The 24,446-nt window shown below is 44.8% G+C and overlaps 1 protein-coding gene across 7 annotated transcripts in view; it reads right to left on the reverse strand.

The window, feature by feature from the left end:
- LOC133628529 (ras GTPase-activating protein 1) overlaps positions 1-24,446 on the reverse strand; it is a 128,495-nt gene that overhangs the window by 37,065 nt on the left and 66,984 nt on the right. For 6 of the 7 annotated variants that reach the window (XM_062016820.1, XM_062016819.1, XM_062016818.1 and 3 more), the window contains 2 exons: positions 18,510-18,588; positions 11,824-11,944 (listed from right to left, as the gene is read on the reverse strand). In XM_062016820.1, the coding sequence (XP_061872804.1) occupies positions 11,824-11,944; positions 18,510-18,588 (200 nt within the window). The remainder of the gene's footprint in view (positions 1-11,823; positions 11,945-18,509; positions 18,589-24,446) is intronic. The other variant, XM_062016821.1, reaches the window with a different exon arrangement.

A 24,446-nucleotide genomic window follows, 5' to 3' on the forward strand; every position in this document is an offset into this window, starting at 1 on the left:
TTGATTCATCTTCTTCTGCAGCTTCAGCAACTTGTCATAGAGGAGTCCACACAACCGCTTTCCATCTTCGATGTTTTCCCACAATACAACAGGATCCATCAATGAACAAAGCATATTGCTTGTCATATTCTGACAGTTTATTGTATGGTGGGGCCTCTTCAGCACGTCACCTTTTTAGGCAATATTCCAAAGTCTTTGCCCTCTGGCCAGTTGGTGATCACAGGATGCCTGGGCAATTGGAATTTCCTATACGAGCTCGTGTAATCAACACAATCCACTTACTCCATGTAGCGTGATGTGTAGAGGAGACCCTCCCTTTGAACATCCAGTCCAGCACTGGCAGTCAGGGTGCTAAGAGGAGTTGTACTTCCGTCCCAATCATTTCTGAGGCAGCTCGAACTCCTTCATATACTGCCAATATCTCCTTCTTGGTTGGAGTGTATCAGGCCTCAGATCCTTTGTACTCTCAACTCGAGAACCGAAGGGGTCAGCCTTGAGTCTCACCAGACACTCCAGGTAGGACCCTTCTCTCCTGCTGCAGTGTAAAGCATATTTTTCACATGTGGACCTGTCTGAACTAGTCCAAGAACTACTGCCTGAGCAATTTCTTGTTTTATCTGTTGAAAGCCTTGTTATGTTGTTGTTCAGGTCTCCATTTAAAGTAATTTTTCTTCTGGGTGACTTGATAGAGAGGATTTACAATCACACTGTAGCTGGGAATATCCTCCAAAAACCCACAGTGCCTAAGAAAGCCTGGGTTTCTTACTTAGTGGTTGGGGAAAACATTGCAGTAATTTTGTTGATGATATCCATTGGAATATGTCGATGATCATCTTGCCATTTTATTCCTAAGAATTGGATCTCCTGTGCAGGACATTTGATTTTGCTTCATTTTATGAAAAAGCCAGCATCCAAGAAGATTTTAACTATTTCCTTTTTCAAAATCAAAATTTTTGCTGAATTGCCCCACACAATAATGTCATCAATATATTGCAGGTGTTCTGAGGTCTCACCGTTTTCCAGTGCAGCCTGGATTAGTCCATGGCAAATGGTAGGGCTGTGCTTCCACCCCTGGGGCAATTGATTCCAAGTGTACTGAATGCCTTTCCAGGTGAAAGCAAACAGGGGTCTGCACTTGGCTGCCAATGGAATTGAAAAGAATGCATTAGCAACGTCCATGGTGGCATACTATCTGTCTGCCTTGGACTCCAGTTCATATTGGAGTTCCAGCATGTCCGACACAGCAGCACTCAGCGGCAGCGTGACTTCATTCAGGCCACGATAGTCTACTGTCAGTCTCTACTCTCCCATGGACTTTTGTACTGGCCATATGGGGCTGTTAAAGGGTGATCGAGTCCTGGTGATCACCCCTTGGCTCTCCAACTGACAAATCAGTTTGTAGATTGGAATCACAGTCACGGTTGGTAAGATATTGCCGCCAGAGCACTGATGTGGTTGCAACTGGCACTTGTTGGACCCCATAGCAGAAGGGTTCTCTGCGAGGCCAGGCAGGCTGTTCAGTTTCTTCTATCTCCAAGGCAGCCACACCAAATGCCCACTGATACCCTTTTGGGTCCTTGAAATACCCTCTCTTCAGGTAATCTATTCCCAGGATGCATAGAGCTTCTGAGTCGGTCGCAATGGGGTGCTTTTGCCATTTATTTCCCATTAGACTCACTTCTGCTTCCAACACAGGGAGCTGTTGGTATCCTCCTGTCACTCTGGAAATACAAATTTGTTCATGTCCTCTGTAACTTGATGGGATCAAAGTGCATTGCGCTCCAGTATCCACGAGAACCTTGTAGTCTTGTAGATTTTATGTGTAAGGCCATCAAATCCACATACACCAATAGACCCTATTGTCCCTGTCCTCCCCCTTGCTGGAGGCAGGGTCCCTCTAATATTGATTGTTATGTGTACCCAAACTTTCTGTGGGAAGGAACTAGAGGTCCCTTGGAGAGGATCAGAAGCAAGATCAAGCATTACATCTCTTGAGAGCTCCTGACAGAAAACCAGGGCAGCATTTTTTCATGAGGAGTCCCTTTTGTTTTCGCATATCTCATACTCTTGTCTCTAGAAACAAAGTAGGTTTTCCATCCCACCTCCTCACATCTCCCTTGGTGCATAGATAAAACCACAGGTTTCCCCAGTGTGTGTACCCTCTGTATTTCCTCTCTTGATCTGAGGAACGCTTGTTCCTAATAGCGGAGACATGGGTCTGTACAGGTAGAGAGTAGGAGATATCTTTCTTAGAATTATAGAATCATAGAATGGTAGGGGTTGGAAGGGACCTTTAGAGATCATCTAGTCCAACCCCCCTGCAGAAGTGGGTTCACCTAGATCAGGTCACATAGGAACATATCCAGGCGGGTCTTGAAGACCTCCAAGGAAGGAGACTCCACAACCCCTCTGGGCAGCCTGTTCCACTGCTCCATCATCCTCACAGTAAAATACTTTTTTCTTATATTTAAGTGGAACTTTGTGTTCCAGCTTCATCCCATTACCCCTTGTCCGGTTGCTAGCTCCTATAGAAAAAAGGGATGTCCCAACCTCCTGACACCCACCCTTTAGATATTTATAAATGTTAAGAAGATCACCCCTCAATCTCCTCTTCTCCAGACTAAACAGCCCCAGTTCTGCAGCCTTTTCTCATATGAAAGATGTTCCAGTCCCCTGATCATCTTGGTGGTCCTGCACTGGACTCTCTCTCCTGAAGTTCCCTGTCACTCTTGAGCTGAGGAGCCCAGACCTAGACACAGGACTCCAGATGAGGCCTCACCAGGGCAGAGTAGAGGGGGAGAAGAACCTCCCTTGACCTGCTGGCCACACTCTTCTTGATGCATCCCAGGATGCCATTGGCCTTCTTGGCCACCAGGGCACACTGCTGGCTCATGGTTAGTTTATTATCAATCAGGACTCCCAGGTCTCTCTCTGCAGAGCTGCTCTTCAGCAGTTCGACCCCCAGCCTGTACTGGTGTGTGGGGTTGTTCCTTCCCAGATGCGGGACTCTGCACTTGTCCTTGTTGAACCTCATGAGGTTCCTCTCGGCCCAACTCTCAAGCCAGTTGAGATCCCGCTGAATGGCAGCACAGCCTTCTGGGGAATCAGCCAGTCCTCCCAGTGTGGTGTCATCAGTGAACTTGCTGAGGGTACACTCTGTCCCCTCATCCAGGTCGTTGGTGAAGATGTTGAACAAGACTGGCCCCAAAACCAATCCCTGTGGAACTCCACTGGCCACAGGCCTCCAACTCCATTCTGTGGGGATCACCCCCCTCTGGGCTCTGTCATTCAGCCAGCTCTCCATCCACCTCACTGTCCACTCATCCAAGCCACGCTGCCTGAGCTTTCTGATGAGGATGTTGTGGGAGACAGTGTCAAAAGCCTTGCTGAAGTCAAGGTAGATGACATCTGCTGCTCTCCCCTCATCTAGCCAACCGGTTATGCACTCAAAGGTGGTTATCAGGTTGGTCAAACAGGATTTCCCCTTGGTGAATCCATGTTGACTCCCCCTGATAACCATCTTTTCCTTCATATGTTCAGTGATAACATTCAGGATGAGTTGTTCCATCACTTTTCCAGAGATGGAGGTGAGGCTGACCGGCCTGTAGTTTCCTGGATCATTCCTGGATTCTATGATTCTATGATTCCCGGCTGGTCCTTCCTGCCCTTTTTGAAGACTGGAGTGACACTGGCCTTTCTCCAGTCCTCAGGCACCTCGTCTGTCCTCCATGAATGTTGAAAAATGATGGAGAGAGGCTTAGCAATCACATCAGTCAGCTCCCTCAGCCCTCTAGGATGCATCCTATCAGGGTCCATTGACTTATGAGTCTTAAGCTTGGCCAACAAGTCTTTAACCTCTTCCACTCAGGGCAAGTCCTGTGCTGTCCTGGCCATCCTGTTATCCTTGCCGGACTGGGCTTCCTGAGCATCAGACTTGGCCGTAAAGACTGAAGCAAAGAAGGGATTCAGTACTTCGGCCTTCTCTGCATCCTCAGACATCAGGGCACCCTCAGCGTTTAGCAGCGGGCCCACATCCCCCCTCCCCATCCTTCTGCTGTTGATGGACTTGAAAAATGCCTTATTGCTGTCCTTAACATCCCTGGTTAAATTTCATTCTAGAAGGGCTCTAGCCTTCCTAGTTGCACCTCTGCATGCCCTGGCAGTGTTCCTGTACTCTTCCCAAGAAGCCAGCCCCTGTTTCCACCCCTCATAGACAGCTGCTTTCTATTTGAGTTGTCCCAGCAGATCCTTGCTCAACCATGGAGGCCTCCTACCTCCTTTTTCTCCTTTCTTGCGCATTGGGACACACTGATCCTGGGCTTGGAGGAAGTGGTGCTTGAAGATTGACCAGCTCTCATGGGCACTTCTGTCTTCTAGAATCATATCCCATGAGATCCGCCCAAGCAGGTCTTTGAAGAGGCCGCCTGAAATCCAGGGTCACGGTCCTGCTTTGTGTTCTGCCTCTTCCACACAGGATCTTGAACTCTACCATCTCATGGTCGCTGCAGCCGAGGTTGCCTCCAACCTTCACATCCCCAACCAGGATGTACTAGGTCCAGCAGCACACCCCTCCTTGTTGGTTCCTCAGTCACCTGTGACAGGAAGTTGTCAACAATCTGTAGGAACCTCCTGGACCAGGGACTGTGATCATGAGGCAGCTCTCAGCTGTTCGTAGAAGGACTCATCCACTTCCTCCTCCTGATCAGGTGTCCTGTAGGAAGCTCCTACAACAATATCACCTGCCTTGCCCTGTTCATTAATTTTTACCCATAAGCACTTTACCTGCCCCTCATCCCCACCCTGGCACAGTTTAGTACACATGAATTGCTCCCTCACTAGAGAGCAACTCCACCTCCAGGCCTTGTCAGCCTGTCCATCTTAAACAATACATATCCCTCTTATGGCTGTGCTCCAGTCATGGCAGCTGTCCCACCACGTCTCTGTGACTGCAATGAGGTCGTAGCCCCGCATCCGCACCCACATCTCCAGTTCCTCCCGCTTATTCTGATGAGTAAAAGCAGACATACAGAAGGGAAAGGCCTGAAAAAATTAAAGACACGATTCACTGTTAACTAACACCATGATAAGAAACCTCAGCTCACTGGAATTTGAATCGCTTTTTAGTAAAGGCCTTGAAGACCCTGAAAGCAGATAACTAAGAAGCTGGTGTGCAGACAGCTGCAGATAAGAAGGACTTGGAATGTGGAAAACAGAATTGTTTGCATCCTGCTCCATGGCATGGAAATCTACCAGAGACACTGAACAAGTGTAAGCTCGAAGAGGAGCTTACACTTCGAGCTTACAATACTGAGCGGGGATAGGTCATGAATATGTAATAGGCGCTTATGCATACCCCTACCTGTACCCTATAAGTAGCCCTTTGTTAGACAATAGTGTGTGCAAGCTTAGCAGTATTATAGAGTTTGTTCTGCACGTCAATTCCCCAGGCTGCGTGCATTGGTGTAGAGGCAGCACAGGGCCTTACTCAAACACACAGGTTTTCCTGGACAGGTGCAGGAGGTTCCTCCCCAGTTTGGCTCTTCCTCAGGGTGGTCAGCCTTCCGTATCTCAGCCCAGTGTGCAGATGAAGGGCACTTATCATTGCATTCCCTGTCCTGCACTGTTTCCCAGCTAGAGGGGACAATTTGTTCTATTTTGCTTCTCCCCCCATCCCCCAAATCCCTTAGTTTAAAGTCCTCTTTATTAAGTTTGCTAGTCTACTCCCAAATATTGCAGTGCCCTTACTGGAGAGATGAATCCCATCCTGTCCTATGAAGCTGTAGTTCCCAAGGAAGGATCCATTGTCAAAGTACCCAAAGCCTTCCGGCCGGCACCAGCCTCTCAGCGAGGAGGTCACTTGGCTGATTTCTCCATTGCAGACTCCCCCTTTATCTCTAGTGAACAGGATGGAGGAGAAAATAACCTGAGCCCCTCTACCTTTTACTTGCTCCCAGAAGGTTTTAAAATCCATCTGGATCCTGGAGATGTCATGCCTCATTACATTATTCTTTCCTCATGACATCATTCATACCTACCTTCTTAAACTGATGGAACTCCTAGGATAGTTTCTCCACAGCGGAGATCCCAGGACCATAAAGAAGAAAGACTTCCTTCATATTGCTGGAGTTCACTGACTACTTCATTCACCATTTGCCCCTTGTCTTCTTTCCAGGACAAGACAGCCAATGAGTTGACATATGATGGTGGTGCTCTTCGGAGGAACTTTCACCACATGAGGCGTGTGCACTGGACTTCATCTGGATTGATGAGCAACTGAACATTGTCTGGATCATTATAAATCACTTCCAGCACAGCCATGTCCCTCAGATACTGGATATCTTTCTCCATGGCGGTCCACTTGCCCGAGTGACATGTAATGTCTTCCTTTTATAGATACCTTTCGTTTACACCTGAGAGAAGTTACCTCCAAAGGCTGTGTACTTGTGCCCTTCTTCCAATTGCCTTGTCAATGCCTCCTTCCCTAGACAAGGAGCCCAGTTGTTCCCTGCCCTCCAATTCGAGGCTACTGGCCCCATTATCCCAGCATCAGAGCAGCCAGGTGACAATGTGCTCCCCTCTGGGTGATGACTGAAGTCCTTTTGCAGGTCTTGCAACTCGCTCAAGGGATAGGGATCGGGTGGTAATCGTCTCATTCATAACTTCTGCCTCTTCCTCCTCCTCTTGTGATAGTCCTGCTTCCATTTCTTCCTCCTCCCCCTTTGTAATTGGAGTTTCTTCCCTTTCTAAACAAGTTGACTTTCGCATCCAACATTTCTTCTTCTCTATAGGGGCAACTGATACTGGCACAAGTTGTTTCCTGATTTAGCTGCAGTGGTCTGCCACCAGTGTTTGAGCAGCCATGTTGCCTGTTGCTGAGGTCTGAGTAGCCACAATGTATGTCATTGGGGCTGGGGTAGCTGCCGTGCCTATCAGTCTATTTTTCTCCCCTTCCCCCTGAGGGTGCTGTCTAATGTTGAGCAGTGTTTGGTAGATACTAGCCAGGGCCCAGCACAGTGCTGTAAGCTGTGCCTCTCTGGAATAGCACAACATTTTCTTTTCAAATACTCTATCACTCTATCAGGGTCATGTAGCTGTTCAAGGGTGAAGTTCCAAACCATTGGAGATGAGAAGCTCTCTAGAAACCTTCCCATATTCTCTCACATGCCATTCCACCCATTACTATCTAGCCTTGTGGCAGATCTTTGGGTGAGACTCTTAAACAAATTTTACAATTCTAAGCAAGATGTGAAGCATACTCAGGAGACATAACAGTAAAAGCAGGATGAGTGGAATGTCCCAAGAATATCTAAATTTCTCCAATATTAAATATTGCTGTAGTTAGCCAGAAGGAGAAAGAAGAGGTAAAAGGGTGGGAGAAAGTATTTCTCCCTGCCTTCTCCTTAGGTTGAGTGAAATTATTAATGAATTCTGAAAGGAAAAGCCCGAGGTATGGGAGTGATCACAATGCTGTATACAAATACCAGTTGAGCCCCATAATCAATGATATAATCATATCATAAGTCAAAAGAGCCCAGTATAACAAAATCGTGGTCCTCATTACTTTCCCCAAGGTGATAAACAGCACCACAGGCAACACAAAGAGCAGGTAAGAGTTTGCATAAAACCACCATGTGAACAGCTGAGCGAGTATTGTGACCAGTTGCCTTGTATAACCAATAAAAGAAAACTGTATAACAAATTTCAACACACTCTGATCAGATCTGTCCTTATCTCAATCCTTCATGACACACATTGGGCACTGAAAAGAATGTGGTGGTTTAGCCCTGGCTGACCAATAACCAAACCACACAGTTACTCGCTCCTCCCCACCTTAGCAGGATGGGGAGGAGAATCAAGAGAGAGTTCTAGAGCTCTGTGGGTTGAGATAAAGACAATTTAATAGAACAAAACAAAGAGTAAACAGTTACAATGACAGTCAAGGGACAAAACAAGCAATGCCCAGTGTAACTGCTCACCATCAGCAGTCCAATGCTCAGCCCAACAGAGAAAGTACAGTTCCCACACTTGTCACAGCACCACCATAGCCTGGCAGCTGCTCTTATGTCCTGAGCATGATGTCAGCATGGCATTGAATAGCCTGACCACACCCCTTGCAGCAGCTGGGGAAAGTTAACCCTACCCGCTGCCTAACCCAGGTCACTTCCCTACATCCTCTGACAATAGCCTTATATTCATCCCAAGTGGCCATCTCTTCATTCCATGATCTATATGCTCTCTTCTTCCACTTGAGTTTGCCCAACAGTTCCTTGTTTAACCATGTGGGTCTCCTGGCTCCCTTTCTTGATTTCTTATCTGCTAGGATTCTCTGATCCTGAGACTGGAAAAAGGGATCATTGAACAGAGACCAACTATCTTGTGCTCCTATATCCTCTAATACCTTGTCCCACAAGATGTCCCCTAGTAATTGCTTGAAAAGGCCAAAGTTGGCTCTGCTAAAGTCTAGGGTTGTGATCCTGCTTGGTATTCTGTTCCTACCGCACAAGATCCTGAACTCCACCATCTCGTGGTTGCTGCAGCCAAGGCTGCCCTCAATGTTTACCACTTCAAACAGACCCTGCTTGCTCATGAGTACAAGATCCAGTAGTGCTCCTCTCCTACTTGGCACATCCACCATTTGCATCAAGAAGTTATCATCAATGCACTGAAGAAACCTCCTGGACTGGAAGTGACAAGCCACGTAGGTCTTCCAGCAAATGTCTGGGTAGTTGAAATCCTCTATGAGAACCAGGGTCTGTGATTTTGAGGCTGCTCCCAGCTGCCTGTAGAAGGCCTCATCAACTTCCCCATTCTGATCAGGTGGCCTGTAATATGGTAATGTAATGGGGGGGTGTCAGGAGGTTGGGACATCCCTTTTTTTCTATGGTAGCTAGCAACAGGACAAGGGGTAATGGGATGAAGCTGGAACACAAAAAGTTCCATTTAAACATAAGAAAAAACTATTTTACTGTGAAGGGTGAGGGAGCAGTGGAACAGGCTGCCCAGAGGGGTTGTGGAGTCTCCTTCCTTGGAGGTCTTCAAGACCCGTCTGGACATGTTCCTGTGCAACCTGATCTAGGTGAACCTGCTTCTGCAGGGGGGTTGGACTAGATGATCTCTAAAGGTCCCTTCCAACCCCTACCATTCTATGATTCTATGATTCTATGAATAGACACCCACAACAGTGTCACACATGCTAGCCTGCCCCTTAATTCTCACCCACAAACTCTCAACTCGCCCCTCATCCTCACCTGGACATTCAGTACATTCCAGCTGCTCTCTCACATAAAAAGCAACTCCACCACCTCGCCTGCTTGCCCTATCTTTTTTAAAGAGGACATAGCCCTCCATGACCACATTCCAGTCATGAGCTGTCCCACCATGTCTCTGCAATAGCCACCAGAACATAATCCCTTGCCCGTACATAGACTTCTAACTCCTCCTGTTTATTCCCCGTGCTGTGTGCATTGGTATAGAGGCATCTCAAGAAGGAAGCTGATTGTGTAGGATTAACTCCCAGCACTGGTTTGCTCAACTCTAGTGGGCCCAGTTTTATCCCCTTGCCCCTTCAAAATTATTTTAAAGCCCTTTCTATGAGCCCTACTAACTCATCTGCAAGGATCCTTCCTCCCCTTTGAAACACATGAAATTCACCTGTCACCAGACTTGGCATCATGAAAATTTCACCATGGTCAAAAATCCCAAAGTTGTGTATGTGGCACCAGTCTCTGAGCAACCTGTTAATCAGTTGTGCTTTCCTTATTTGTACAGTATTCCTCCCTCCCATGAAAGGTATGGAGGAGAACACTACTTGTGCTCCCAATCCATCAAGCATTCTCCCCAGTGCCCTGAAGTACTGTTTAATAGCTTTTGAACGCCTCTCTGTAACCTCGTCAGTACCAACCTGCATTACCAACAGTAGTAGTCAGTTGGCCACACCGGACCAGGGAGGTTCCTGGCTACGTCTCTAACCTGGGTCCCAGGGAGGCAGCAGACCTCTCCAGATGGATCTGGTCAACATATGGGGTCCTTCAGTTCCCTCCAGAAAGGAATCGCCTACTACTATAACTTTTGTTTTCTTTTTAATTGAGGCAATCCTAATGCATGAAGGTGACTGGCTCACCCTGAGCACCTCTTCAAGTGGCCCTACATCTTCATATTCCCTTGTCTGGTCCTCAACTTCCAAAGCCCGATACCTGTTGTGCAAGGGCAACTGGGGAGGAGTGGGTGGCTGGGAAGAGATCTACCTGCTTTCCCAAGAAGGGACCTATCCTCTGACTTACAACTGATAAGGAACTTTCTGGAACTAATTCATACATAAACCCCAGTACCTTTTAGAAAAACATTCAGCCTTAATTTTCATGTTGATCATCATAGTTACACCACAGCCCCTCATAAACAAGCACCAGTACTCACTATTTTGGAAAACTAACTTGAACTTTCAGTTATTGTACTCTACTAGATGGAAGAGTGATTTTATTAAATTTCTGTTCTGTATGCAGGTATACGCATCTCTCCACACCTACACTCAGTACTCCTCCTTGCACATGTAAAGTATCTTATTATCCCTTTTTGGTAAAGATTTTCACTTCAAGTTCATTCTTAGCTCATCCCTCAGCCTACCAAATCCCTCTCCATCTTCTCTCAAATTATCATTCTCGAGAGAAGAGATGCTTTCCTTGCTTTATTCAGAGGATCTAGTTTTTATTTCCTTTGAATGCATATTTAAATTTATCTTTATCTATATTTATTTATATTTATCTAGTACTTATGGGTTTAGCTACTGTCTTTGTCCCATACAGAAACAGTATTTTTTTTTTTTCTTCAGTGAAAAAAAACTTGGAAAGGGACTAGCTTCCTCAGAACTTCAAAATCTTGCTCAATGGTAATTCTTTGGGGATATATTGAGACGAGTCAGTGTCCTGGGTTTGGTCGGGATAGGGTTAACTCTCCCCAGCCGCCGCAAGGGGGCGTGGCCAGGCTATTCAATCCCATGTGATCAGGCTATAGGGGTAGGGGCCAGGCAAGTGTCAGAACAGAGCACTTGGGCACAGCTTCAGGCTGCCAGTGGTGAGCAGTTACACCAGGTATTGCTCGTTTTTCTATGTTCCTTGGCCATCATTGTAACTGCTTATGCTTTGTGGTGTTCTATTAAATTGTCCTTATATCAACCCACAAAGTTCTAGAATTCTCTCTTGATTCTCCTCCCCATCCTGCTAAGGTGGGGAGGAGTGAGTAACTGTGTGGTTTGGTTATTGTTCAGCCAGGGCTAAACCACCACAGTCAGGCAGCTCTTAATCCAATGCTATATCAACTTTCTCAGTGTTAAAACCTTAAAAACATCTCTATGTACCTTGTACACCAAAATGTACATTTTAAATTAAACATATTATTTAACTTTATTAATAAAATTAAACTAGATCTAGTCTCCAATTAACGTACTAACATTAATCTTTCTTTAACCCATGTGATCAGCTTAAATTTATACAAGCTGTGTATTAAATATGAAAACATTTTATGAAGATGTACTTCATTTAATGAGTCTGAATGTTACCTTTCATCAAAGGTACTCAGTTTTTATGCTGTTTTCTGATTTTTTCATCAAGAATTGCCAATCATCATCTTTATATTGTGTGTCCTTTTATGTGTTATGTCTTTCTATTTATGTGCTACTAAAGGAAAAAGAATCTTTCATACCCTTTACAGGCTTTCTACAACTTTTTGTGCACTTCAATTTTGCATCCACTAGTACCAGAGCTACACAAAATATGCACCCATATGGCATTTTTTAGAAAAAAAACCCTCATAGAAGCAAACAAAACTCACTTTTTTTCAGAAGATATCCTTTTTTGACGATATTTTTATAGAAAGCATCCTTTGTTTTGTGACGAATTGTGTTGTAGATTTCTTTTCCATCCACTGTATCGTTAAGCACTTGTTCTTGATGCTGGTAAACAAGGAAGAAATCAACAGGTTTTTAAAAGTTTAGAAATTACCATGAAACAATTGCATACCATAAAGTTATAACTGCAATTTTATTGAATGCTACCAATTCTTTATTATTATTCTCTCATGTGTCTTAAAAATAAATATAATTTAATATCTTTGCCAGAAATTAAATATAACTATTTTTTGTGGAACAATTAGGCCAGAATTATGAGAAGAAAAGTAAGTTTTAAATACAGACCAACTTTCACAAAGCATCACCTATACTTATTTTTTAACACTAAATAGCAGAATATTTCACAGTGATTTATTAAAAATTTACATAAGTCTTTAAAGCTTATTCAGTTTCTCACTGTCTTCTACCAAAGCTTTTAAAATGAGCAATTAAACTCCAAACCAAGAAGAATGGTGCAAATCACAATTAAAATTCAATGATTAACACACAATTTGCACAGTTCCTCACTAATCTTATTAGTACTCATGTCCTATATGAATATAATTCGAACAAAAAATAATAGGAGAAAGTAGAAACAGGAAACGGATTATAATAATCAATATAGTCCTTATATAAGAATTATGGTTTTGAACAACATTACAAAGGCAAGATCAGTAGGACACAAGGAGGAGGCAAGATTCATTCATTCGCAGATGTGTGGCCGATTGAGGTAATCGAGGGGTTGTTGGAGCACGGGGAGTGGAGAAGCGAGGAGAGCCACCAGGATCAGGCAGCTCTTGCAAGGGGAACAGTCTTGCCAGGAGGCAGAGACGCAGCAACCACAGGGGATTTAAACATCCCCCAGGGAGCGTGATCGACCAGGGCCAGCAAACAGGGTGTGACACAGTTCACACAGGCAGGGTGAGCAGGGAGGACAGGCAGGGAATGACCCCACAGCCCACACAGAGAAACAGAAATCAGAAAAGTGCCCCTGCTTCAATCTAGCAAGATGGTGAGCACTTGCCTGAGAGCTAAAGCCAAGGCTCAGGTGGACAAAACCCAGGTGAAGGTCAATGCATCCACTCAGACAGAGCTGGTTAGTACAGACACTTCAGTCCAAGTGGAGTGCAGGGAATGTTTAGGACGCTTAGGGACCTATGCTTCTGAGGTAATCAGGTGTCATAGGTGCCCTCAAGTTCAAAAACTGCAGCACCTGGTGAAAGAGCTGCAGGAAACTGTGAGTAGACTGTGCAGTATTAGAGGGGCAGAGGTGGAGATAGAGACTTCTACAATAAGGTACAGGCCTCCAGTGAATCCGATATGCCTTGGACCCTAGTAACAAAAAACAGAAGGGCAAAGGCTTGTCTTCAAAGCCCTCCTTCCAGAGTGCCCACTACAAATAAGTATGAGGCACTGGCAACAAGGGACTTCGAGGAGCAACCTCCAGAAGCGGAAAACCCAGGAAAAAACTCACCGTCAGCTGCTCCACCTGCAACAGGTAATGGACACCGTAGAAAGAAGCGACGGGTGCTTGTTGTGGGTGACTCATTGCTAAGGGGCACTGAGACACCCATCTGTGGAGCGGATAGGGAGTCACCAGGGGTGTGCTGCCTGCCAGGAGCCAGGTCAGCAATGTGGCTGAGAGAGTGCCACGACTCATCAGAGATGCGGGCTACTACCCCTTACTTGTGTTCCATGTAGTTATGAATGATGTCATGAGGCATGACATCTCCAGGATCCAGAAGGATTTTAAAACCTTGGGGGAGCAAGTAAAAGGTAGAGGGGCTCAGGTTATTTTCTCCTCCATCCTGTTCACTAAAGGGGGAGTCTGCAATGGAGAAATCAGCCAAGTGAACTCCTGGCTGAGAGGCTGGTGCTGGCGGGAAGGTTTTGGATTCTATGACAACGGATCCTTCCTTGGGAACTATAGCTTGATAGGACAGGATGGGATTCATCTCTCCCATATAGGCACTGCAATATTTGTGAATAGGCTAGCAAACTTGATAAAGAGGGCTTTAAACTAAGGGACTTGGGGGATGGGGGGAGAAGCAAAATAGAACAAGCTGTCCTCTCTAGCTGGGAAACAGTGCAGGACAGGGAACGCAAGGATAAGTGCCCTTCATGCGCACACCATGCTGAGATTCAGAAGGTTGACCATCCTAACGGAGAGCCAAACCGGGAAGGATCCTCCTGCATCTGTCCAGGGACACCTGTGTGTTTGAGTAAGCCCCTATGCTGCCTCTACACCGATACATGCAGCCTGGGTAATACACAGGAGGAACTGGAGATGTGGGTGTGGATGCGGGGCTACGACCTCATTGCAGTCACAGAGACGTGGTGGGACAGCTGCCATGGCTGGAGCACAGCCATAAGAGGGATATGTATTGTTTAAGATGGACAGGCTGACAAGGCCTGGAGGTGGAGTTGCTCTCTAGTGAGGGAGCAATTCATGTGTACCAAACTGTGCCAGGGTGGGGATGAGGGGCAGATTGAGTGCTTATGAGTAAAAATTAATGAACAGGGCAAATCAGGTGATGCTGTTGTAGGAGTTTTGTACAGGACACCTGATCAGGAGGAGGAAGTGGATGAGGCCTTCTACGAACAGCTGAGAGCTGCCTCACGATCACAGTCCCTGGTCTTCATGGGGGACTTCAACCCCCCTGATATCTGCTGGGATAGCCACAAAGCCAAGAATACGCAGTCCAGGAGGTTCCTACAGATTGTTGACAACTTCCTGTCACAGGTGACTGAGGAACCAACAAGGAGGGGTGTGCTGCTGGACCTGGTAGTGACGAATAAGGAGAGCCTGGTTGGGGATGTTGGAGGCAACCTCAACTGCAGTGACCATGAGATGGTAGAGTTCAAGATCCTGTGTGGAAGAGGCAGGCCACAAAGCAGGACCGTGACCCTGGATTTCAGGTGAGCCGACTTTGGCCTCTGAAGATCTGCTTGGACGGATCTCATAGGATAAGATTCTAGAAGACAGAAGTGCCCATGAGAACTGGTCAATCTTCAAGCACCACTTCCTCCAAGCCCAGGATCAGTGTGTCCCAATGTGCAAGAAAAGAGGAAAAAGACGTAGGAGGCCTCCATGGATGAGCAAGGATCTGCTGGTACAACTCAGGCAGAAAGCAGCCACCTATGAGGGGTAGAAACAGGGGCTGGCTTCTTGGGAAGAGTATAGGAACATTGCCAGGGCATGCAGGGGTGCAACTAGGAAGGCTAGAGCCCTTCTAGAATTAAATTTAGCCAGGGATGTTAAGGACAGGCATTTTTCAAGTACATCAGCAGCAGAAGGATGACGAAGGGGAATGTAGGCCCTCTGCTAAACACAGAGGGTGCCTTGGTGACTGAGGACCGAGAAGGCCGAAGTACTGAATGCCTTCTTTGCTTCAGTCTTTACGGCAAAGGCCGGCCCTCGGGAAGCCCAATCCGGCAAGGACAGTAGGATGGCCAGGACAGCAGAGGATTTGCCCTGGGTGGAAGAGGAAGAGGTTAAAGACTTGTTGGCAAAGCTTAAGGCTCATCCTGATGGGATGCATCCTAGAGTGCGGAGGGAGCTGGCTGATGTGATTGCTAAGCCATTTTTCAACATTCATGGAGGATAGGTGGGGTGCCTGAGGACTGGAGAAAGGCCAATGTCACTTCAGTCTTCAAAAAGGGAAGGAAGGTCGACCCAGGAATCATAGAATCATAGAATGGTAGGGGTTGGAAGGGACCTTTAGAGTTCATCTAGTCCAATCCCCCTGCAGAAGCAGGTTCACCTAGATCAGGTCACATAGGAACATGTCCAGGTGGGTCTTGAAGACCTCCAAGGAAGGAGACTCCACAACCCCTCTGGGCAGCCTGTTCCACTGCTCTGTCATCTTCATGGTGAAATAGTTTTTTCTTATGTTTAAGTGGAACTTCTTGTGTTCCAGCTTCATCCCGTTACCCCTTGTCCTGTTGCTAGCTACAATAGAAAAAAGGGATGCTCCAACCTCCTGCCACCCACCATTTAGATATTTGTAACTATTAATGAGATTCCCCCTCAGTCTTCTCTTCTCCAGGCTAAACAGCCCCCAGACTAAAAAGTCCTAGAATCGAGTTGGAGGCCTGTGGCCAGTGGAGTTCCACAGAGATGGGTTCTGGGGCCAGTCTTGTTCAACATCTTCATCAGTAACCTGGATGAGGGGACAGAGTGTACCCTCAGCAAGTTTGCTGATGACACCAAACTGGGAGGACTGGCTGATTCCCCAGAAGGCTGTGCTGCCATTCAGCGGGATCTCAACTGGCTTGAGAGCTGGACAGAGAGGAACCTCATGAGGTTCAACAAGGACAAGTGCAGAGTCCTGCACCTGGGAAGGAACAATCCCCTGCACCAGTACAGGCTGGGGGATGACCTGCTGGAGAGCAGCTCTGAAGAGAGACCTGGGAGTCCTGGTTGATAATAAACTAACCATGAGCCAGCAATGTGTCCTGGTGGCCAAGAAGGCCAATGGCATCCTGGGATGCATCAAGAAGAGTGTGGCCAGCAGGTCAAGGGAGGTTCTTCTCCCCCTCTACTTTGCCCTGGTGAGGCCTCATCTGGAGTCCTGTGTCCAGTTCTGGGCTCCTCAGCTCAAGAGGGACAGAGAACTTCTCAAGAGAGTCCAGCGCAGGGCCAGCAAGATGATCAGGGGACTGGAATATCTTTCATACAAGGAAAGGCTGTGGGAACTGGGGCTGTTTAGTCTAGAAAAGAGAAGACTGATGGGAGATGTTATTAAGTTTTACAAATATCTAAAGGGTGGGTGTCAGGAGGTTGGGACATCCCTTTTTTCTATTGTATCTAGCAACAGGACAAGGGGTAACGGAATGAAGCTGGAACACAAAAAGCTCCATTTAAATATAAGAAAAAAAGTATTTCGCTATGAGGGTGAGGGAGCAGTGGAACAGGCTGCCCAGAGGAGTTGTGGAGTCTCCTTCCTTGGAGGTCTTCAAGACCCGCCTGGACATGTTCCTATGTGACCTGATCTAGGTTGATCTGCTTCTGGAGGGAGGTTGGACTAGATGATATCTAAAGGTTCCTTCCAACCCCTACCATTCTATGATTCTATGAGGATGAAAAAAAATCAGTAATAGGAATTGCAGGACTCACATTGAAAGCAATATCCAAAAATTTAGTAACAGGTAATCTCCATAACATAGCTATGAAAGAAACAAGGTACAAAACAACAGATCTAGTGATAAGTGTTTTAAAGTAAATTTCAAATTAGAAACAGGAAGTCTATTAGATTGAATTGAATAGTATGCAACACTTCTGATTTTTTTTTCTTCAAAAGTGGAGCATGACAGTATGTGGGAGAACACACAACTGCATGTAACTATGTCACCAATAACTTTAAAAAAAAATCACAAATATTTCTGAATAATGTAAAAGATTTTGATGGAGTTTCACATGGAAAATTAGTCAACGCAAAGTTATTGATACAGGAACCATAAGTGGATATACAAAGTGCCAAAGTGAAGATGATTGTCATGATCCAAAAAGAATTATTGAGAACAAGGAAAGTTACTAGGTGAAACTTTTCAAGGATAAGTCTTCGAATTCAAATTTCTTCACATTTATCTCAATCATATTACAGAGCATGAGTTAATAGTCACAGACAATTGGGAAGCATTGATGACAAGCCAATCAACAATAAAGGACAATAAACAATAAGGCTAGTAATACAACATAAAATTTCACTTGTTGATACCAATAGAAAACAATATAATATAATGTGGCTGTGATAACAACACAGATGATATTCTAGGATATATCTGGTAAGTAGTCTCACAGAAAAAGGAATTAGTAATGACATGGTATTCTGAGCTGTTCTAGTCCATTTCATCAAGAAACACAAACTCATACTGGAATTGGGTGTAGTAGGGCAACTACAAGAACATTATGAAGAGATAAAAACCAGATTTGGTATGCTCAGCTTAGTGAGTCGACTAAAGGAGAATACAAGAAATGTCCATGTATTAATAAAAGAGATCTAACAAAGTGGTAACTATTTAGGTTAGAAATTAAAACCAAATTTGTAACCATCAAAAAAAGAAAGTTTGAGAATAAATAGGGAACAAAATATAGAAATACACTATAGAACAAGCTATAATTTTATGGGAAAAAAAGATGTGGCTTGTTTATTACCAGTGGTGTCTAAGGATGAATTTATGCTACAGAGTAACAATGTTCTAAAACACACCCTGTAATCCCAGTCCTCTGATCATCTCTGAAGCTTCTCTGTGCATATAGGTTTTCTCTGCAGGAAGAAAGATGCTAGACACAGAAGAATGGAGGGCAGCCTAGTTCTTCCCCCAACTCCAACACGGTATGAAGGCAAAGTATTGGTTCAATCAGGGACCAGAGCTGGGGGGCAAAAGACGGAGCATTTACAGCACAAAGTTTACCATATCTTCTGGTTGCTACAAGCCATCCTTAGATAAATGAATGCATATGAGGATAATATTAAAGAAACACAAAAGTTTCAAAACAAAAATTCAGGACAGGATGATGCTATTTAACTGCCATGGATACCTCCACTGTAATTCAGTTCCTATATTATAAATATTTGAGGATTAAATTAATATCTTCAATAACATATGCTCAGAGATGAAGTTTTACCTGCACTGGAACAGGATCTTTAAGGTAATATCCTTCAACAATCTGTTTTTTTCTATAATGTTCAATGATCTCAGCAATACTGTTCAAATAAGAAAAATAAGATTTAAAATGTTAAACCATTTTTTTTCTGTATGAGAATTTGCAATTACACTACATTTCCTCATAAATTTATACAAAGAAGAACAAGTGTTAAACATTGTAATCTTGTTGGCAGCAATGACAATTTATTAATGTATTGAAGTTAAGTAAATTCACAGAACTGTACTCATAATGTATTAATTCTAAACTCCACAGAACATTTGTAATCACTTGTTGAAAATGCCTGTATTGAGTTTAACTTTCCTCATAGCAGCCCTCCTAGTGCTGTGCTCTGCATTTGTAGCCAGAAGGTATTGATCATACACCAGTTTTAACTACTGCTGAGCAGTACACACACAGCACCAAGGCTGTCTCTCCAATTCCACTACTGAAAGGCCAGCAGGCTGGAGGTGGGCAAGAGACGGGCGAGGGACTGTGTGAGGAGGCAGCCATGGCACAGGCCGTGCTGGAGAGCCTACGCGCCGCAGAGCAGACCTACACGAGAGGCAGAAAGGAGCTGCAGCTTTTGGGATAAATGCACGTCGGAGCAGCCCATGCAGAGCTGCCATGTGTGTGAGGACTTGCAGGAAGGACTAGTGCGGAGCCCACCTTCCCTGAGGAGAGGCAAAGGGCAGAAGCTATAAAGAATAGACTGAAACCCCCACTCCCTGCCCCCCTGGGCCGTTCAGTGGGGGAGGAGGTAAAAACACCGGGAGCAGGACTCTAAGCCCGGGAAGTGGGGAGAAGGTGGTCTTAAAGGGCTAGTCGGACTCTTCATCATTGTACCACTCTGTGTTGAGTTATGTTTGTTATGTTTTGGGGTTTTATGGTTATGCTTTAGTTGGTGTCGCATTAAATTATTTTCTGTTTTCTTCCCCAAGAGGAGTAGCCTGGTCTGTTTTGTCCTGGACCTTAAGTGACAATTAAGCTCTCACTGCCCTTTGGCAATCCTCAGGTCTTTGGTACTTGAGGTTAATCCTGTTCTTTTGTTCCCTGATGGGCCTAAACCAAGACACTAGGGAAGGGGAACTAGAAATACTTCAAACTGTGCACTCTTTCCAGGAAAACAGGAGTGGAAAATAAAAAAAATCACTGAGCTATCATGTTAAATCAACTATCCAGTCAGTAACACTCCTTTATGGGGATGTTTGCATTCTAATTACCAGAATCAGGTTTAAATAGTATTTTGAGGATCAAGACAAAAGTAGTGACAAATGCAAGCTAAAATCCAACATATCTGAGTTGCACTTATTTTTACAGTTACTGAGGGTTACACTGTAACAAAGAGAAATAATGTTAACATCACCACAGATGAATCATTCATATACAAAATATCAAACTGAAAATAAAGAACTAAGTACTTAAGCAGAGAACAAAAATATACTTTATGTGTTTTCTCACTTCATATATACTGTTAACTGTATGTGCAAATGTAATAAGGCACATGTGATAGATCTTTGGCCTATTAGAACTGGATAAAATTTTATCCAAAGGAAAGGTATAGAATACTATAAAAATTATCATAAAAACATGTAAATAAAACAACAAAAACACATCTTTTCCTCTTTCTTCTATAGCTATGAACTGGTCTATGCTTGTTAGCCAATGAATCTTCCCACGAACAAACTTTTTTTCAGGTTTGTAAAATTACTTGAATTTCTCAGTATTACTAAAAAATAAAATAAATTCAATTTTTATCGATATGCATATGCAATTTTCTCCATAAAAAAAAAGCTCTACCACACTGCATAAAATAATCACTCGTATTTTGCATGTTGAACATCTATTATTATGAGCAATCAATAATAAAGTAACTTTATATAATTTTTCCTCATTCATCAAATCGAGAATATCTTGACTGTCAATATCTCTTCTCCTTACTTGGTTAAAAAAACAAGAGTCATCCCTCAACATAAGAAGCAATTGCCTGATTTCTTTCAAAGTTGTAAAATGAGCTGAAGAATAAACTGAGTAGTATTTGAAAACTCATTTTGCAGTTAGAGGATCATATATACTAGGACTTTATACCTTGATGGAGTGCTTAAGAGGTTTTTTTCTTTAGTCCCCTTCTCCTCCACACAAGCACAACTCGTGGTATAGTGGGTTTGCATGGCCAGGTTTTGGTAGCAGCAGGGCTACATGGGTGGCTTCTGTGAAAAGCTGCTAGAAACTTCCTCTGTGTCTGATAGGGCCAAAGCCAACCAATTCTAACATGGACTCACCAAGGCCAAGCCAATTAGTGATGATGGTAATGCCTCTGTGATTAACGTATTTGAGAAGAGGAAGAAAGTTATTGCGCAGGTGCAAAAACTGTTAGCAGCAGAAGGGAGCAAGAACCTGAGAACAACTCTACAGACACTAGAATCATAGAATGGTAGGGTTGGAAGGAACCTTTAGAGATCACCTAGTCCAACTCCCCTGCAGAAGCAAGTCAACCTAAATCATGTTGCATAGGAACATGTCCAGGCGGGTCTTGAAGACCTCCAAGGAAGGAGACTCCACAACCCCTCTGGGCAGCCTGTTCCACGGCTCCGTTACCCTCACAGTAAAATAGTTTTTTCTTATATTTAAATGGAACTTTTTGTGTTTCAGCTTCATCCCATCACCCCTTGTCCTGTTGCTAGCTACAATAGAAAAAAAGGGATGCTCCAATCTCCTGACACCCACCATTTATATATTTGTAAATATTAATGAGATTCCCCCTCAGTCTTCTCTTTTCTAGACTAAACAACCCCAGTTCCTGCAGCCTTTCCTTGTATGAAAGATGTTCCAGTCCCAAGCCTAAGGTCAGTGAAGAAGGAGAAGGTGCTCCAGGCACCAGAGTAGAGATGCCCCTGCAGCCTGTGGTGAAGACCATGGTGAGGCAGGCTGTCTCCCTACAGCCTATGGAGGGCAGATGCAGCCATGGAGGAACCCATGCTGGAGCAGGGGGCTGCCTGAAGGAGGCTGTGACTCTGTGAGAAGCCCATGTTGGAGCAAGTTACTGTCAGGACCTCTGAACTCATGGAGAGAGAGGCGAGTATGCCAGATCAGGTTTGCTGGAAGATTTGTGACCTCATGAGAGACCCACACTGGAGCAGCCTGTTCCTGAAGGACTGCTTCCCCTGTGGTGAAGACCCACACTGAAGCAGTTCGTTAAGAAATGTAGCCTGTGGGAAGGAGCCATGCTGGAGAAGTTAGTGGAGGACTGTCTCCCATGGGAGGGACCCCACACGAGCAGGGAGCACCAAGTTTTTGGAAAACTGTCTCTTAAGAAGGTTAAATTTCAGAAAGAAAATAGGTGAAGAGGAGAAAGGGGCATGAGAGATATGGCAGGATAGGTATGTCTATCCTACAACACTTCCTAAAATCAGAAGTGAAGCACTAATAAATGCTATCTTACATTTACATATTGTTCTATTTCCCAGGTAGTTTGTATACTCAAACATGAGATTGGAAGTTCTACAACCTATATAAACAACACTATATCTCTCCTTATAATCCAAAAGCATGCACAGGTAGTGTGTACTCTCCCAAGTAATGGGGAGAGGCTTTGGAAGAAACAGGCAAGCCCAAGACATCAATACCTGGCTTCAGAACTAATGCCTCCACCAGAACTATGTTTTTTATAACCATGAAAAAATCTTTGAGAAACAAGGTTTGCTGGTCACTGAAATTGTAAGGGACCACGTGTATTCATTCTCGAGTATGGAATAAGTTAGCAAATGTTAAAGCCTCTCGATCATCTTCCAATGGTCTTGGGAATCTAGGGAGATCCCCACTAAATGTAAGGTAGTAAACGTTATTCCAATTTATAAGAAGGGCGTGAGGGAAGATTCGGGGAACTATGGACCTGTTAGTCCAATCTCAGTTCCTGGAAAAAATATGGAGAAGATAATAGTGGATACTATTGAAAGGCATTTAAAGAACAATGCAATCATCAGGCACAGGCAACGTGGGTTCACAAAGGGAAAATCCCATCTAACTAATCTGATATATTTCTACAATAAGGTCATCTGCCTGGTGGATGAAGAGAAGGTGGAAGTAATTTTATTGGATTTTAGCAAGGGTTCTGATACTGTCCCTCACAGCATCCTTCTAGACAAGCTGTCCAAATGTGAAATGAACAGGTTCACGGTACACTGAGTGAAGAATTGGCTGAAGGGCAGGGCTCAAAGGGTTGCAGTGAATTAGGCTAAATCTGGCTGCCAAGTAGTCACTAGCAGTGTTCCTCAGGGCTCAATCCTAAGACCAATTTTGCTCAATATTTTTATCAATAATCTGGATGCAGGATTTCAATGCACCCTTAGCAAGTCTGATGATGATATCAAACTGGGAAATGCTGTTGATTCTCTTAAGGGACAAAAGGACTTGCAGAGGGATCTAGATAGACTGGAGCATTGGACAATCATCAATGGCATGAAATTTAACAAGAAGAAATGCTGGATTCTGCACCTTGGATGCAGTAACGCTGGACACATGCATAAATTGGGAGAGGACAGGATGGAGAGAAGCCCTGCAGAAAGGAACCTGGGGATGCTGGTCAACAGCAGGCTCAATATGAATTGGCAGTGTGCCTTGGCAGCCAAGATGCACAAACTGCATCCTGGGGTGCATTAAGCAAGGTATAACCAGCCCATCAAAAGAGGTGATTATCCTGCTGTATTTATCAGTACTATGTGCAATTCTGGACTCCACAATTGTGAGAAGGATGTTAAGGTACCTAAATGCATCCAGAGGAGAGCAACAAAGATAGTGAAAGGACTGGATGGCATGTCCTATGAGGAGAAAACAACGACTTTGGGTTTATCTAGTTTGGAGAGAAGGATGCTGAGGACTGACCTCGTTGCTCTCTTCAGCTTCCTAAGGAGGGCAAGTATACAGGGAGGTGCTGATCTCTACTCACAGAATCACAGAATGGTAGGGGTTAGAAGGGATCTAGAGATCATCTAGTCCAATCCTCATGCTCAAACAGCTTCACCTAGATTGGGTCGCACAGGAACATATCCAGGTGGGTTTTGAAAACCTCCAGAGAAGGAGACTCCACAACCTCCCTGGGCAGCTTGTGCCAGTGCTCTGTCACCCTGACAGTAAAGTAGTTCTTCCTTATGTTTAAATGGAACTTTGTGTGTTCCAGCTTTTGTCCATTACCCCCTGTCCTGTCACTTGAGAAAACAGAAAGAAATGCCTCCCCATCCTTTTGACATACATATTTTAAATACTTCTGTTAATGAGACTCTCCCTCAGTCTTTCTCTTCTCCAGGCTAAACAGTCCCAGGTCCTGCAGCCTTTCCTCATAAGATGCTCAAGTCCCCTGATCATCTTGGTGGCCCTGGGCTGGACTCTCTCTCCTGAAGTTCCCTGTCTCTCTTGAGCTGAGGAGCCCAGAACTGGATACAGTACTCCAGATGAGGTCTCACCAGGACAGAATAGAGGGGGAGCAGAACCTCCCTTGACCTGCTGGCCACACTCTTCTTGATGCATCCCAGGATGCCATTGGCCTTCTTGGCCGCCAGGGCACATTGCTGGCTCATGTTCAGTTTATTATCAACCAGAAACACTCCCAAGTTTCTCTCCGCAGAGCTGTTCTCAAGCAGGCCAGCCCCCAGCCTGTACTGGTGCATGGGGTTGTTTCTCATGAGGTGCAGTAATCTGCACTTGCCCTTGTTGAACCTCATGAGGTTCCTCTCTGCCCAACTCTCAAGCCAGTCAAGATCTTGGTGAGTGGCAGCAGAACCTTCTGGTGCATCAACTAGTCCTCCCAGTTTGGTGTGATCGGCGAACTTGCTGAGGGTACACTCTGTGCAAAAAAAAGAATATTAAGACAAACAATACTACTACACTATTAGCACTGGAAGAGGTTGCCCAGAGAGGTTGTGG

Source organism: Colius striatus, chromosome W, assembly GCF_028858725.1.
Source record: "Colius striatus isolate bColStr4 chromosome W, bColStr4.1.hap1, whole genome shotgun sequence".
NCBI lineage: Eukaryota > Metazoa > Chordata > Aves > Coliiformes > Coliidae > Colius > Colius striatus.